Source organism: Chrysemys picta, chromosome 18 (genome assembly GCF_011386835.1).
Source record: "Chrysemys picta bellii isolate R12L10 chromosome 18, ASM1138683v2, whole genome shotgun sequence".
NCBI lineage: Eukaryota > Metazoa > Chordata > Testudines > Emydidae > Chrysemys > Chrysemys picta.
In genome coordinates, this window is record NC_088808.1 from 9,929,092 (window position 1) to 9,942,811 (window position 13,720).

Here is a 13,720-nt window from a genome sequence, read left to right on the forward strand (position 1 = left end):
GGGAAGATTGAAGCCAATTATTACTGTATGGTTTTGATCAGAGAACCCTGGTTTCAAAGTGTGCGTCCCCCTCCCGCCCCCCCGAGCATTCAGGACTTGATCTGATTCATATGACACAACTTGAGATGTTAATTCCACTAGCCAAGGAGATTCACTGTCTGCCACAATGCTCTTATCTGAACCCTGATCCACCCCACACTTTGTTCTCAACAATCCTCTCCCAAAGAGAAAAAAAAAAAAAAAATCACCACCCTAGGCCAAAGGTTCTCTGCCTTTGTTATATTCTGTGCATTCATTGTAGTGTAGAGGCCCCAGTTCAGCAGAGTTAAGCATGTGCTTAAGTCCATCCCTCTTCAGCAAAGCACTTAAGCACATGCTTAAAGTTATGCACGTGCTTAAGAGATCTCACCATGCTCCGCACAGGGGTTCTTTATTTCATTGCAGTCAGGTGCTTCAGGCTGGAATTTGGGTTATTTTCACGCAAGAAATAAAATCTCTGAGAAATCCTGGAATTTAATTATCATGGTTTAGATTCCTTTTATTTATTTTTTTCCTTCCTCAGTTGCTTCCCAACTTCCAGTTTCTCTTCTGATGACTGTAGTTTGGAAGTAAAATGGGATGTATGGATTGTTGACTATCAATAACCAATGGACTTTTTTGCCCTGGGTTAGGATGGAATCTCTGTATTTGCAGTGGTTTTTGTGCAGAACTGGAAACATGCTCCTCGTGTTCAGCTGAAGGAAACTGGAGAAAGGGAGAAGGAAAGCAGTTTTGCACAAGCTGGTATTCCATAATGTTGGCTAGGGAAGGAAATCAGGCATCTGAAAGAGAGTTGTAAATATCTATAACCTTCTTGGTGGGAGGGACAGTGAGGACAGCCATGCTGATGAAAATGATTGATCACACCCTGATTTCAGCTCCAGAGCTGAATTTCTCATAGACATTTCAGAGTGAGGCTTTTTTAGGGACTGAACAGAGAGAATTTCAGGGCAGATTTAAAAAAAAAAAAAAGATTTAGGAGCACAAGTACCATTGAAAGTCAATCTCTATCATCTCTTAAACACTTTTGAAAATCTCCATCTCAGTGGCTAAAATCTGTTCAGCCTTTGGGTCTGTGTTGAGTCCCAGTCCTTACCCATTCCTGGGACATGAAGATAAGAACATAAGAACAGCCCTACTGGGTCATACCAAAGGTCCATCTAGCCCGGTATCCTGTCTACCGACAGTGGCCAGTGCCAAGTGCCCCAGAGGGAATGAACACAACAGGTAACACTGGTCTACAATTTTTGAGAAGTCGTCTGCTTCAGAGATAAAATGTGCTATTTATTATGTATTTTGATGTGCTGAATTCAAATATGACAATTAAAACAACTGATTGGCTACTGTTTCTAAGATATTTAAGTTTTTTTTACATTTTATGCCTATGTATATTGTGTAGATAGTGGAATTTTAATCATAAATTGTAAACCTAGGTCTTTTCATATGTTTATGGTTGCTTTACATAATAATATTTCACCTGTCCTGTTTAAGTAACACTTTAAAAATCAGCAAAAGGGTTATATAAATAAAATTTATTATGAAACAAAAGGCAAAAAACTATTATGTACATAGTTTAGTCCTATTCAGTGTCTACTCGGTGCTTCTTGGCTTGTCTCTTGTATTCATTAAATGGAGCATCTCTTGTCACTGTCCAGCAATAGTCTGCAAGCATTGATGGGCTCCATTTGCCCTGATGGCGTTTCTCCATTGTTGCAATGTCCTGGTGAAATTGTTCGCCGTGCTCGTCGCTCACTGCTTCGCAGTTTGGTGGAAAAAAATCTAGATGAGAGTGCAAAAAATGTATCTTTAGTGACATGTTGCAACCAAGGCTTTTATATGTCTTGAGGAGGTTTTCCACCAACAACCTGTAGTTGTCTGCCTTGTTGTTTCCGAGAAAATTTATTGCCACTAACTGGAAGGCTTTCCATGCCGTCTTTTCCTTGCCACACAGTGCATGGTCAAATGCATCATCTCGAAGAAGTTCACAAATCTGAGGACCAACAAAGACACCTTCCTTTATCTTAGCTTCACTTAACCCTGGAAATTTTCCACGGTGGTACTTGAAAGCTGCTTGTGTTTTGTCAATGGCCTTGACAAAGTTCTTCATCAGACCCAGCATGATGTGTAAGGGTAGTAACAAAATCTTCCTTGATTCAACAAGTGGTGGATGCTGAACACTTTTCCTCCCAGGCTCCAATGACTGTCGGAGTGGCCAATCTTTCTTGATGTAGTGGGAATCTCTTGCACGACTATCCCATTCGCAGAGAAAACAGCAGTACTTTGTGTATCCAGTCTGCAGACCAAGCAAGAGAGCAACAACCTTCAAATCACCACAAAGCTGCCACTGATGTTGGTCATAGTTTATACACCTCAAAAGTTGTTTCATGTTGTCATAGGTTTCCTTCATATGGACTGCATGACCAACTGGAATTGATGGCAAAACATTGCCATTATGCAGTAAAACAGCTTTAAGACTCGTCTTCGATGAATCAATGAACAGTCTCCACTCATCTGGATCGTGAACAATGTTGAGGGCTGCCATCACACCATCGATGTTGTTGCAGGCTACAAAATCACCTTCCATGAAGAAGAATGGGACAAGATCCTTTTAACGGTCACGGAACATGGAAACCCTAACATCACCTGCCAGGAGATTCCACTGCTGTAGTCTGGAGCCCAACAGCTCTGCCTTACTCTTGGGTAGTTCCAAATCCCTGACAAGGTCATTCAGTTCACCTTGTGTTATGAGGTGTGGTTCAGAGGAGGAAGATGGGAGAAAATGTGGGTCCTATGACATTGATGGTTCAGGACCAGAAGTTTCATCCTCTTCCTCGTCTGACTCAAGTGAGAATGATGGTGGTGCATCAGGAACCGGCAGTCCTTCTCCGTGGGGTACTGGACGTATAGCTGATGAAATGTTTGGATAATGCACAGTCCACTTTTTCTTCTTTGACACACCTTTCCCAACTGGAGGCACCGTGCAGAAGTAACAATTGCTGGTATGATCTGTTGGCTCTCTCCAAATCATTGGTACTGCAAAAGGCATAGATTTCCTTTTCCTGTTCAACCACTGGCGAAGATTTGTTGCACAAGTGTTGCAGCATATGTGTGGGGCCCACCTCTTGTCCTGATCTCCAATTTTGCAGCCAAAATAAAAGTGATAGGCTTTCTTAACCATGGTGGTTATACTGCGCTTTTGTGATGCAAAAGTCACTTCACCACAAACATAGCAGAAGTTATCTGCACTGTTCACACAAGTACGAGGCATCTCTGTTCACTTTGGCTAAACAGAAATGTGTCCCTTTGCAAAATCAAACACTGACAAATAAGAGAGCACGACACTGTATGATTTCTAGAGCTGATATAGGGCAATTTGTTCAGGAGAGTGATGTAAGCTTCGTTATGATTGCATCATCCATGACTTCTAGGAATAACATGATGCAATTCATATCATGTATGATGCAATACCAGCTTCAGATTGCATCATTCATTGTTTTGCCTAAAAAGCAAGTACTGTCCAAACCCAGTCATAGATTTATTCATAGATCCAGTCAAAGATGTATTTTAGTCATTTCTGGTTTAAATTGAGATCCCTTCCCTTTATAACTCACTTATCCTCCATCATTCCCAAGTCAAGGGTCGTATATACTGACCCAATAGCATATCTTGAAAACTAGAGCCAATCAACAATTTTAAGCATCATTTTCATTCTCAGTGACCCAGAATTAGTAAAGTTTGACAACATTTATTTCAGAAGCATTTTGGCTGTAGAGCAGTGTAATCATCAAGTGATCCATACCCTGTTGTTCATTCCCAGCTTCTGGCAAATAGAGGCTAGGGACACCATTCCTGCCCATCCTGGCTAATAGCCATTGATGGACCTATCCTCCATGAACTTATCTAGTTCTTTTTGAACTCTGTTATGGTCTTGGCCATCACAACATCCTCTGACAAGGAGTTCTACAGGTTGATTGTGCGTTGTGTGAGGAAATACTTCCTTTTGTTTGTTTTAAACCTGCTGCCTATTCATTTCATTTGGTGACCCCTAGTTCTTGTGTTATGAGAAGGAGTAAACAACACTTCCTTATCTACTTTCTCTACACCAGTCATAATTTTATAGACCTTAATCATATCTCCCCTTAGCCATCTCTTTTCCAAGCTGAAAAGTCCCAGTCTTATTAATCTCTTCTCATACGGAAGCCATTCCATATCGCTAATCATTTTTGTTGCCCTTTTCTGAATCTTTTCCATTCAATAAGTGCTCTATTGAGGAGGGGGGCATCTAAGGGCAAATACAGCAAAGCCATGTTCAGTAAACACAGTCCAACTTTTGTCCTGGTGACCCTTTTCACATAGCAAACCTCTGAGTGCGATCCTCCCCTTATAAATGAAAAAGACTTTGTAATATATTTAACACTGTTATAAATGCTGGAGGCAAAGCGGGGTTTGGGGTGGAGGCTGATAGCTCACGACCCCCCATGTAATGACCTTGCGACCCCCTGAGGGGTCCCGATCCCATTTGAGATCCCTGGAGTAAACAGAAGTGGAGCAGTGGCATGGCTATTTACTGTAACTGTCTCTCAACCTCACTTAACCATATCGACGACAAAAGAAGCTCTGTGTGCTGATGGGGGCTAAATTCTCAATGCACCTTTTCCCACATAGGGCCGTTTTCAATTACCCATGACATCCGTTTCTTCCTCTAGCCATATTTCATTTTGTCCCACCTTTCTTTTCCTCCCATCTTCATCTCTCTTGTTCTTCTTTTCCTCCCTCCTCTCTTCTTTTTTCATTACCTTTCTCCTCCTCCCCCATCCCTTTTTTTGTCCTTCCTTCCCTAAAAGCCCCGGTCGCTTGGTTATTTGTTGTCGTCTCTCCTTCTGGATGCCACTGCTGCTGCGGTTGCGAGGTATTACTGAAAACCCAGCAGCTCCTTAGTGTTGTGCAAAGGCATCATCAATCATGCCAGGCAAAGAAAGCACAGTCCATGTGGGTTCAATTAGCGGCACAGTAAGTGGGCAGCAGTGGAAGAGTACTTAGAGGAGAGCACACAGCTGTTCATTTTTAAGCAGAGGAAACTTCACACGTGAAACGGCTCTTGAGGAAGGAGCAGTCAGATCTCGGGCAGAGGGACGGGGACGGGGAGTCTCACAAGCTGTCAGAAGTCCCAGGAAACAACTTTTATGACACAGGCTGAGTTTTAGTTCCTTTAATCTGCACCAGACACTGGGTGACTGTATTTCTTTTTTCAGTCTCTCCCTACGTAAGGCTCATTTTGGAAGGCAGAGGAGTGAGGGAAGCAGGTGCTGGGGATGCCAGTCAGAGCAACACAAAGTGCCCAAAGTGACAGCTAATAAACCCCAGGCAAAAGCCAAGTGCTGCACAGGTGCTGCCTTGGGCTGTGGCCTTGACAGGTCTCACCAGCTAAGCAGGCTTGTGCCTGGTCCGTACTTTAATGGGAGAGCTGCAAGGGAGAGCATGGGTGCTTCTGGCTATGATGCAGCTGATGACTCAGGGGGTGGTGCTGCTTCCTCTGAGGCAGCACTGATTAATGACCCACTGTGGAATTAAGGAATGTTCTGCCGCTGGATCTGCCATCTTTTGGATGAGGTCCTGGCCACCTGTGGCCTTCACAGAGCCTTTAGCACATTTTGCAAAAAGAGGGCTGTGAATGCTGGCTCCCTGGATACATTTACTCTAACTCTGGCAATCTGAATTCCCCCTGCACATTGAAACGAGTAAGTTAGCTTTCACTTTCCTTTCCTGAAAGCCATGACTGTAATGTTCTGCCACAAAGGTATGTGTGTTTCAGTATTCATTAAAGTGACGATGGTAGATGATCAGAATGCTTTAAAGAGTGCAGTATCAATGACCTTGAAAACCAAGAGCCCCCACCATACCATTTAGGGAACAAATTGCTTGAGAAGCCAATGATCGCACACTCTGATATGTTATTTTTCTACAATGAACAGTCTTTTGATTAAGATGTGCACTGGCTGAGGGGTTTGAAGTATTCTAGTGGTTCTTCTTATCCTGAAGAGGATGATCCTCCAGGTCTGGGGAAGTTCCACTGGAGGGAAGCCTTGGGCCAAATGCAACAAGAGACTGAATTTTCCTGTTACACGGCAGAGAATGATCATGCCGTATCAGGATACAGGACAGAGGACGCGATAGGTGCAGAATAAGTGCACTGCCGACAAGTGGTGTCTTCTAAGCTACAGGGCAATAACCCAGTCACTTACCATTTCCCACAGGCTGCAGCTGGTTGCCCTGTACTATTGGACTAATATACAACACAACTACTGCTGAAGCCTTTCAGGAATTGCTAGCTAGTGCAGTGCACACTTGACTACTTCTCGAGTGGGCCTGCATAAATGTATAACACCTGGGCTCGAGTTTCTATATTATTTCTATATTCTTTCTATTATTGTGGGAGCAGTTCAAGGTGTTCAGAAAATGTTTTTAACCCTCTGACTGGTCTGGGGCCTGGTTAATGAAAAGATTCTTTAAATACATTAGGAGCCAAGAGAAAGATAAAGGAAAGTGTAGATCCTCTGCTTAGCGGGGAAGAGCGATAATAACAGATGACATCAAGAAGGCTGAGGTGTTTAATGCCCATTTGGCTTCAGTCTTCACTAAAAATGATAATGGTGACCAAATACTCAGCAGAATTAATATTAACAACAAGGGGGAAGGAACACCAGCCAAAATAGGGAAAGAACAGGTTAAAGAATGTTTAGATAATACTTAAGGAACTAGCGGAAGCATTCTCGGAACTGTTAGTGATTATCTTTGAGAACTTCTGGAGGATGAGTGAGGTCCCAGAGGGCTGGAAAAAGGGTAAATATACATAGTATCTATCTTTCAAATGGGGAACAAAGAGGACCTGGGGAATTACAGACCATTCAGCCTAACTTAAATACCTGGAAAGATACTGGAAGAAATTGCTAAACCATCAGTTTGTAAGCACTTAGAGAGTAATAGGGTTATAAGGAATAGCCAGCATAAATTTGAAGAACAAATCAAGCCAAACTAACCTAATTCTCTTCTTTGTTAGCTTTACTGGCCTAGTAGATGTGGGGAACCAATAGACGTGATATACATTGATTATAGTAAGGCTTTTGACACAGTCTCACGTGACATTCTCGTAAGCGAACTAGGGAAACGTGATGTAGATTAAATTACTCTGAGGTGGGTGCACAATTGGTTGCTATACCGTACTCCAAGAATAGTTATAACCGATTCACTGTCAAATTGGGAGGGTGTATCTAGTGGAGTCCTGGAGGATTCAGTCCTGGGTCCAGTACTAGTCAATATTTTTATTCATGACTTGGATAATGGAGTGGAGAGCATGCTTCTAAAATTTGTGGATGACACCAAGCTGGGAGGGGTTGCAAGCACTTGGAGGACAGGATTGGAATTCAGAACAACCTTGACAAATTGGAGAGTTGGTCTGAAATCAACAAGATGAAATTGAATAAAGACAATCGCAAAGTACTACAGTTCCAAAAATCAAATGCACAACTACAAAATGGGGGATAAATGGGAAGGTGGTCAGATTGCTGAAAAGGATCTGGGGGTTATAGTGTATCACAAATGGAATACGACTCAACAATGTGATGCAGTTGTGAAAAAAAGGCTAATATTCTGGGGGATTTTACACTACTCATCACTGGGGTGCCTCCTTGCAGCTGTGTCTGGGGAATAGCTCTGCCCAATCTGATGCCCCCTTCTGTGTCTTGCTCACGCTACAGCTCTTTTCATGATCCAGGAGTTGCAGTGCTTCCTCTTTATGAGGTAGGATACTCCCTCTTCGTGGCTAGGCCCTCCAGCCAGGTCTCTGTGTTTTCCCCTTCCAGAAAGTCAAAGGGGCTTTCTTGGTCCTGCCACAGCACGGGGGCCAGGACTTGATGACCTCTCGAGGACCTTTCCAGCCCTACATGTCTATGATTCTATTGAAGAGGCTGTCTCTTCCCCTAAATCCTCTCCCATAAGCAAAGGTCAACTGGGAAGTTCTTGAAGTTGGTTACTAAATTAGAACACCCCATACCCAGCAGCTCCTTTGGGATTCGCTTCCCTGGGCCTTCTATCAGAGCCTGAGTCTAGTGCCCTTCAGGGCACAGTGCAAGAGGCAGGTATTTGGTTAGGCATGTGATTAACAGCTTTTATTTTGGGTTTTAATCTCTGAAATTGACGTGCCAAGCAGCCATGGCCACAGGTTCTATGGAAATTAGCAGATAATAATAACGTTTCTTATGGGAAACAGTGGCTTCCGCTCACCATGGAGCCACGCAGCCCGGAGTGCAAAACCACCTGCTGCATTGGGATAGCAGGGGAGACTGCATGTGATGTCTCCCTGCTCTTTAGAGGTGACAGGCCTGATTTTCAGAAGCCCTGGACACTCACTCTGACTGAGACATGGAATGGGAGCTGGAGTTACTCAGCCTCTGAATCAGGCCCTGAACTCCTTCATTAACCCATGTGTTGTCCAGTGAAAATAATGGAAATCTCAGTGGTTGAGAAATGCCCAATTTCTACTTCTGCTCTAAGGACTGGACCAGAACAGGCAAGAGGAGTGTGTGGGGCTGTTACATACCTGAACATTCATCTCGTCACTTTTCTTCTATGGAGTCTCACACCATAAAACAACTTTCCTATAGTACAGACATCTCCAAGTAACTTTCTATCTGTAGTCTATAAGCAATTAAAAAATGGTGCAGACATTTTGGAAAGCAATGAGGGTAAAGTCCCTGGGAAACACATCCTCTGAAAGTGATGTCCATAATGTTACTTTGCCTTAGGCTCTCCATGGATCCCGGTATGTTACGCTCTGGATCAATAGGAATTCGTTCTGTTTTGTTTTGGTCAACAATGCTTCCTATTTAAAGAAACTTGGTGACCTGGAAAAGGGGTTTTGTGCCCACTTGGGAAGTCTCCAGTCTGTGGGACTGCTTTTTCCATTCTGAATACAACTATATATCAAAGGAAGACAGGTTCGAACTTCTGTTGAAACCATTAGGGTGTTTTGGCAAAAGGGAATTCCAGGTCCCTTTGATGTGTGCTAGAAAAATTTCCCTTGCTTTTATAAACCCAGATCAATGCTTGGCATTGCAACTCTCCTGTGACTGTGCCAGCCCTGAATAAAAATATCCCCTGGAGGGACAGGACTGCTACAGTTCAGGCAGATTTGTGCAGGTATCTTTTCTTTCCTGCTCTAGCTACCTCTTGCTTTTTGGTCTCTTACATCTCTCTTATTTCTCCTCTCCATCCCACTCTATGTTCTCCTGCAAGGAGTCATACTCTTGGACTGGCCTTCACTATTTTCTAACCATGTTGCTTTTAAAAAAAATTAAAATATTGGCTGTGTTATTTGTTCTGTTGTCTTCACCCCTACCTGTCTTACTTCGTAGTAAATTCATACTTTTAGCAATGGAAGAATGGCTCCCTCACTTTGTGTCTTCTCTGCTATCTAGGGTTTCTGGATATCTGATGCATCTCTGCCGGACATTCCTGCAAGCCACTAAAGGATGGTCTTGTGGCCCAGGCACTAGATTCAGGAGATCTGAGTTGAATTTCCAGCTTTGCCACAGAGTCTCTGTACACACTTTGCCACGTGTGACCTTTCTGTGCCTCTGTTCCCCCATTATGGGGATAATAATATTGTCTTGTCTCTTACTATGGGCATGTCCAGTGCCTACCACAGTGGGGCCATGATTCCATTTGGCGTCTCTAGGCCCTGCCATAGTACAAGTAAATAATAATAATAGCCACAGTTAATGGATGACAGTGTTATTAGAGTAACTGTGAGCATCTCCAGGAAATGGAACACAAAGTGCAATACCTAATATATGGAGATATACCTCTCTCATAGAGCTGGAAGGGACCCTGAAAGATCATTGAGTCCAGCCCCCTGCCTTCACTAGCAGGACCAAGTACTGATTTTGCCCCAGATCCTAAGTGGTCCCCACAAGGATTGAACTCACAACCCTGAGTTTAGCGGGCTAATGCTCAAACCACTGAGCTATTCCTCCCCTTAATGGATGAATCCAATGGATTCCTCCCTTACCTTAGACCTTGGGTGCCAGAGCACCTCAGAGCTTGATATGCAGCCTTGTCCTGGGTCAGGCACAGCGGCTGTTTCACAGCACATATAGCCGCACCTAAGGAGTAGAAGTGAAGAAGAGATTCACATCCGGTGGAAACTGGAGAGTGAGTTGAAGTTGACAAACAGGAATAACTGCAGTTCACATTCAGCCGGATACAAGAGTTAACATCCTAGTAGCAGAAAAATCACCAAAGGTTCTATAACAACCACAGGTTATTAGGACTTCCCTTCGAAGTCCCATCACCAGCAACACAGCACTTCGGGGGCCCTGGTTTAGTGCTAACACAGAGGGGAAAATATCCCCTATTGACTCACTGACACCATTTCCTTAACATCTCAATGCTCTTTGGAAGCCTCCGACCCAAGTGCTGATGATCAGGCTCAATGATTGGCTTGTGAGACCTGATAGGATAGCAAACATGAGCAGTGGTTAGGCTGTGGGTGGCTCTTAGTGGGTACTGGGAGCTTATTTGTTTATTCTTAGGTTTGATCTTTCCCCTGCCGGCTGTCATGTCTTTGGCCATGTGTCTCTTTCAGCTGCAGTCCAGCATCACCATGATTTGCATGGACGGGAAATGGAACAAACAGGTGGCCTGTGAACCGGTGGACTGTGGCATTCCAGACCAGTACCATGTCTACCCAGCCACGTTCAACTGCAGCGAGGGTACCACCTTTGGAAAGAAATGCACCTTCAGTTGCCGACCTCCGGCCCTGCTGAAAGGTACGGAGGGCATTTTTCCGCAAGTTAAGGTTCAGTCTGTAAAAGACACAGACAAGTCATTATTATTATTATTCCATGGGGTTGAAGCATGAAAAAGAATGAGGACAGAAAGTTACCCGCCAGGTTTTATTGATGCTGGAAGTTAATTTCCCCTCCTCTTCCTGTATGTTGTGAGGGTTTATTTAATACCTTGTCCCTTGATGACTGTGGGCTGGGAACTATAATGAAAGCAAAAATGGCCTTCATGAAATCAAAACTTTAAAAAGTAATAGGAATAAATAGAATGAGAGCAGTGACTCCTTCAGGCTGGCTCCCCTCACTGGGAGGAAGACGAGGATGTTTAATGCCATCAGTGAAATGTAAAGCTGACATCTCTTCCTGGGGTGTGCGGGGAGAGTCAGGGGAAGGTGTTTATAAACATAGGGTGGGATTTTCAAAATGCCTAAGTTACTTAGGAGCCTAAGTCCCATTTTTTAAAATGACATGGAAACTTAGGAGTGCAAATCTCAGTGAAATTCAATGGGACTCAAGCGCCTACATTCCTGTGTCACTTTTGAAATCGGTGTGTTGTGAGCAAGACACGAGAAGTCATTCTTCCGCTCTACTCTGGTCTGGTTAGGCCTCAGCTGGAGTATTGTGTCCAGTTCTGGGCACCGCATTTCAAGAAAGATGTGGAGAAATTGGAGAGGGTCCAGAGAAGAGCAACAAGAATGATTAAAGGTCTTGAGAACATGACCTATGAAGGAAGGCTGAAAGAATTGGGTTTGTTTAGTTTGGAAAAGAGAAGACTGAGAGGGGACATGATAGCAGTTTTCAGGTATCTAAAAGGGTGTCATAAGGAGGAGGGAGAAAACTTGTTCACCTTAGCCTCTAAAGATAGAACAAGAAGCAATGGGCTTAAACTGCAGCAAGGGAGGTCTAGGTTGGACATTAGGAAAAAGTTCCTAACTGTCAGGGTGGTTAAACACTGGAATAAATTGCCTAGGGAGGTTGTGGAATCTCCATCTCTGGAGATATTTAAGAGTAGGTTAGATAAATGTCTATCAGGGATGGTCTCGACAGTATTTGGTCCTGCCTTGCGGGCAGGGGACTGGACTCGATGACCTCTCGAGGTCCCTTCCAGTAATAGAATCTATGAATCTATGAAAATGGGACATAGGCTCCTAAGTCACTCGGGCACTTTTGAAAATTTTGCTCCAGCACCAGTATGAGTCTCTTCATCATCTCTTGGGGGAGCTGTGACTTATGTCGCTGAGAGCGCTTTGTTTGTTCATTCTGAGCTACACGAGGAGAGTCCAAGTCAAGGGCCAGTTTCTGACACCTTTACTCATGTCGAATGGCACCTTATTCCACGAGTGATCCCGCTGACTCCTAGTAGACTAGCCAAGTGGTACTCATTGTGAGTAAATATCACAATCCAGCCTGACAAAAGGAAACCTCTGGGCATTGATTATTATTACTGCCATCTAAAGAAATCCTCAAAAGTTTTCATCAGGCTCACACATGCCACGCAGTCAGGAGCTGTACAGAGGGCTTTGTCTGGAATGAGGAAGGAGAGGAGATTCCTCCGAGCAGATGGCAAGACTGTTAGAAGTAAACAGTGAAAGGAACAAAAACACCCCCAAAAAGCCTTCTAAGTTACCCAGAATGTTCTGCAGGGGCTGGATCCTGAAGAGGTGCTGAGCACTTGTAACTCCTTCCAACTTTGGTAGGAACTGCTGATGTTCAAAAGCTTTCAAGATTTGACCCTGTGTCAATATAGAACATTGGGGAATCTCAGGATTCGTCTCTCTTGTTCACTGACGTACATTTGGTCTGCCTTTGCGTCCGCACCCCTGTGAGGGGGGTGCTGCTAGATGGATCACTGGAGCAGATGTCCCAGATGTTATCTCTGCTCCATCTTTTACTTTTTCCTTCCTGCCCCCATCAAGCACAGCACGTGACTTTGATCATTCGTAATTAGGGGTGGACCCAAGCGGGGATTCTAGCTCTAAACCCCTTCAGACTTTAAGGAACTTCATTGGGTGAAACCCAATTAAAACACTGCATCTGAACTTTGGAGAGTTCAGAGCTTATGATTTTGGCCCAATTCATCTCACAGTCTAAGACAGGAGCAAACTTTTTGGCCTGAGGGCTGCATTGGGTTTCGTAAATTGTATGGAGGGCCGGTTAGGGGAGGGGGTCATGGCCCAGCCCCCAGCTCCGATCTCCCCCCTCCCCTGGGACTCCTGCCCCATTCAACCCCCCCGTTTCCTAACGGCCCCTCAGGGACCCCTGCCCCATCCACACACCCCCGCTCCCTGCCCCCTGGCCACCCCCAGAACCCACACCCCCCCTCCAACCCCTCCTCTCATTCCTGAAAGCCCTCCCAGGACCCCTGCCCCATCCAACCACCCCTTCTCCCTGTCCCCTAACTGCCCCCGGACCCCTGCCCCTGCCTGCCCCCCGCCGCCCCATCGAAAAAACCCCCTCCTTCCTCACTGCCCCGCGTGACCCCTGCCCCCATTCAACCCTGTTCCCATCCCAACCCCTATCCACACCCCCACCCCCAACCACCACCCCGAACTCCCCTGCCCTCTATCCAACCCCCCCTGCTCCCTGCCCCCTTGCCGCGCTGCCTGGAGCACCAGTAGCTGGTGACACTACTGCCGCCGCCATCACGCAGCACAGAGCACTGGGTCAGGCCGGCTCTGCAGCTGCGCTGCCCCAGGAGCTCACAGCCCCATTGCCAGAGCATTGCGCCGGCGGCGGAGCGAGCTGAGGCTGCGGGGGAGGGGGAACAGCAGGGGAGGGGCTGGGGCTAGCCTCCCGGGCCAGGAGCTCGGGGGCTGGGCAGGACATCTTAGACCAGATGT

The 13,720-nt window shown here is 45.2% G+C and overlaps 1 protein-coding gene across 3 annotated transcripts in view; it reads left to right on the plus strand.

The window, feature by feature from the left end:
* PAPPA (pappalysin 1) overlaps window positions 1-13,720 on the plus strand; it is a 229,160-nt gene that overhangs the window by 165,535 nt on the left and 49,905 nt on the right. For all 3 annotated transcript variants that reach the window (XM_005301373.5, XM_042859693.2, XM_042859692.2), the window contains exon 15: window positions 10,682-10,865. In XM_005301373.5, the coding sequence (XP_005301430.2) occupies window positions 10,682-10,865 (184 nt within the window). The remainder of the gene's footprint in view (window positions 1-10,681; window positions 10,866-13,720) is intronic.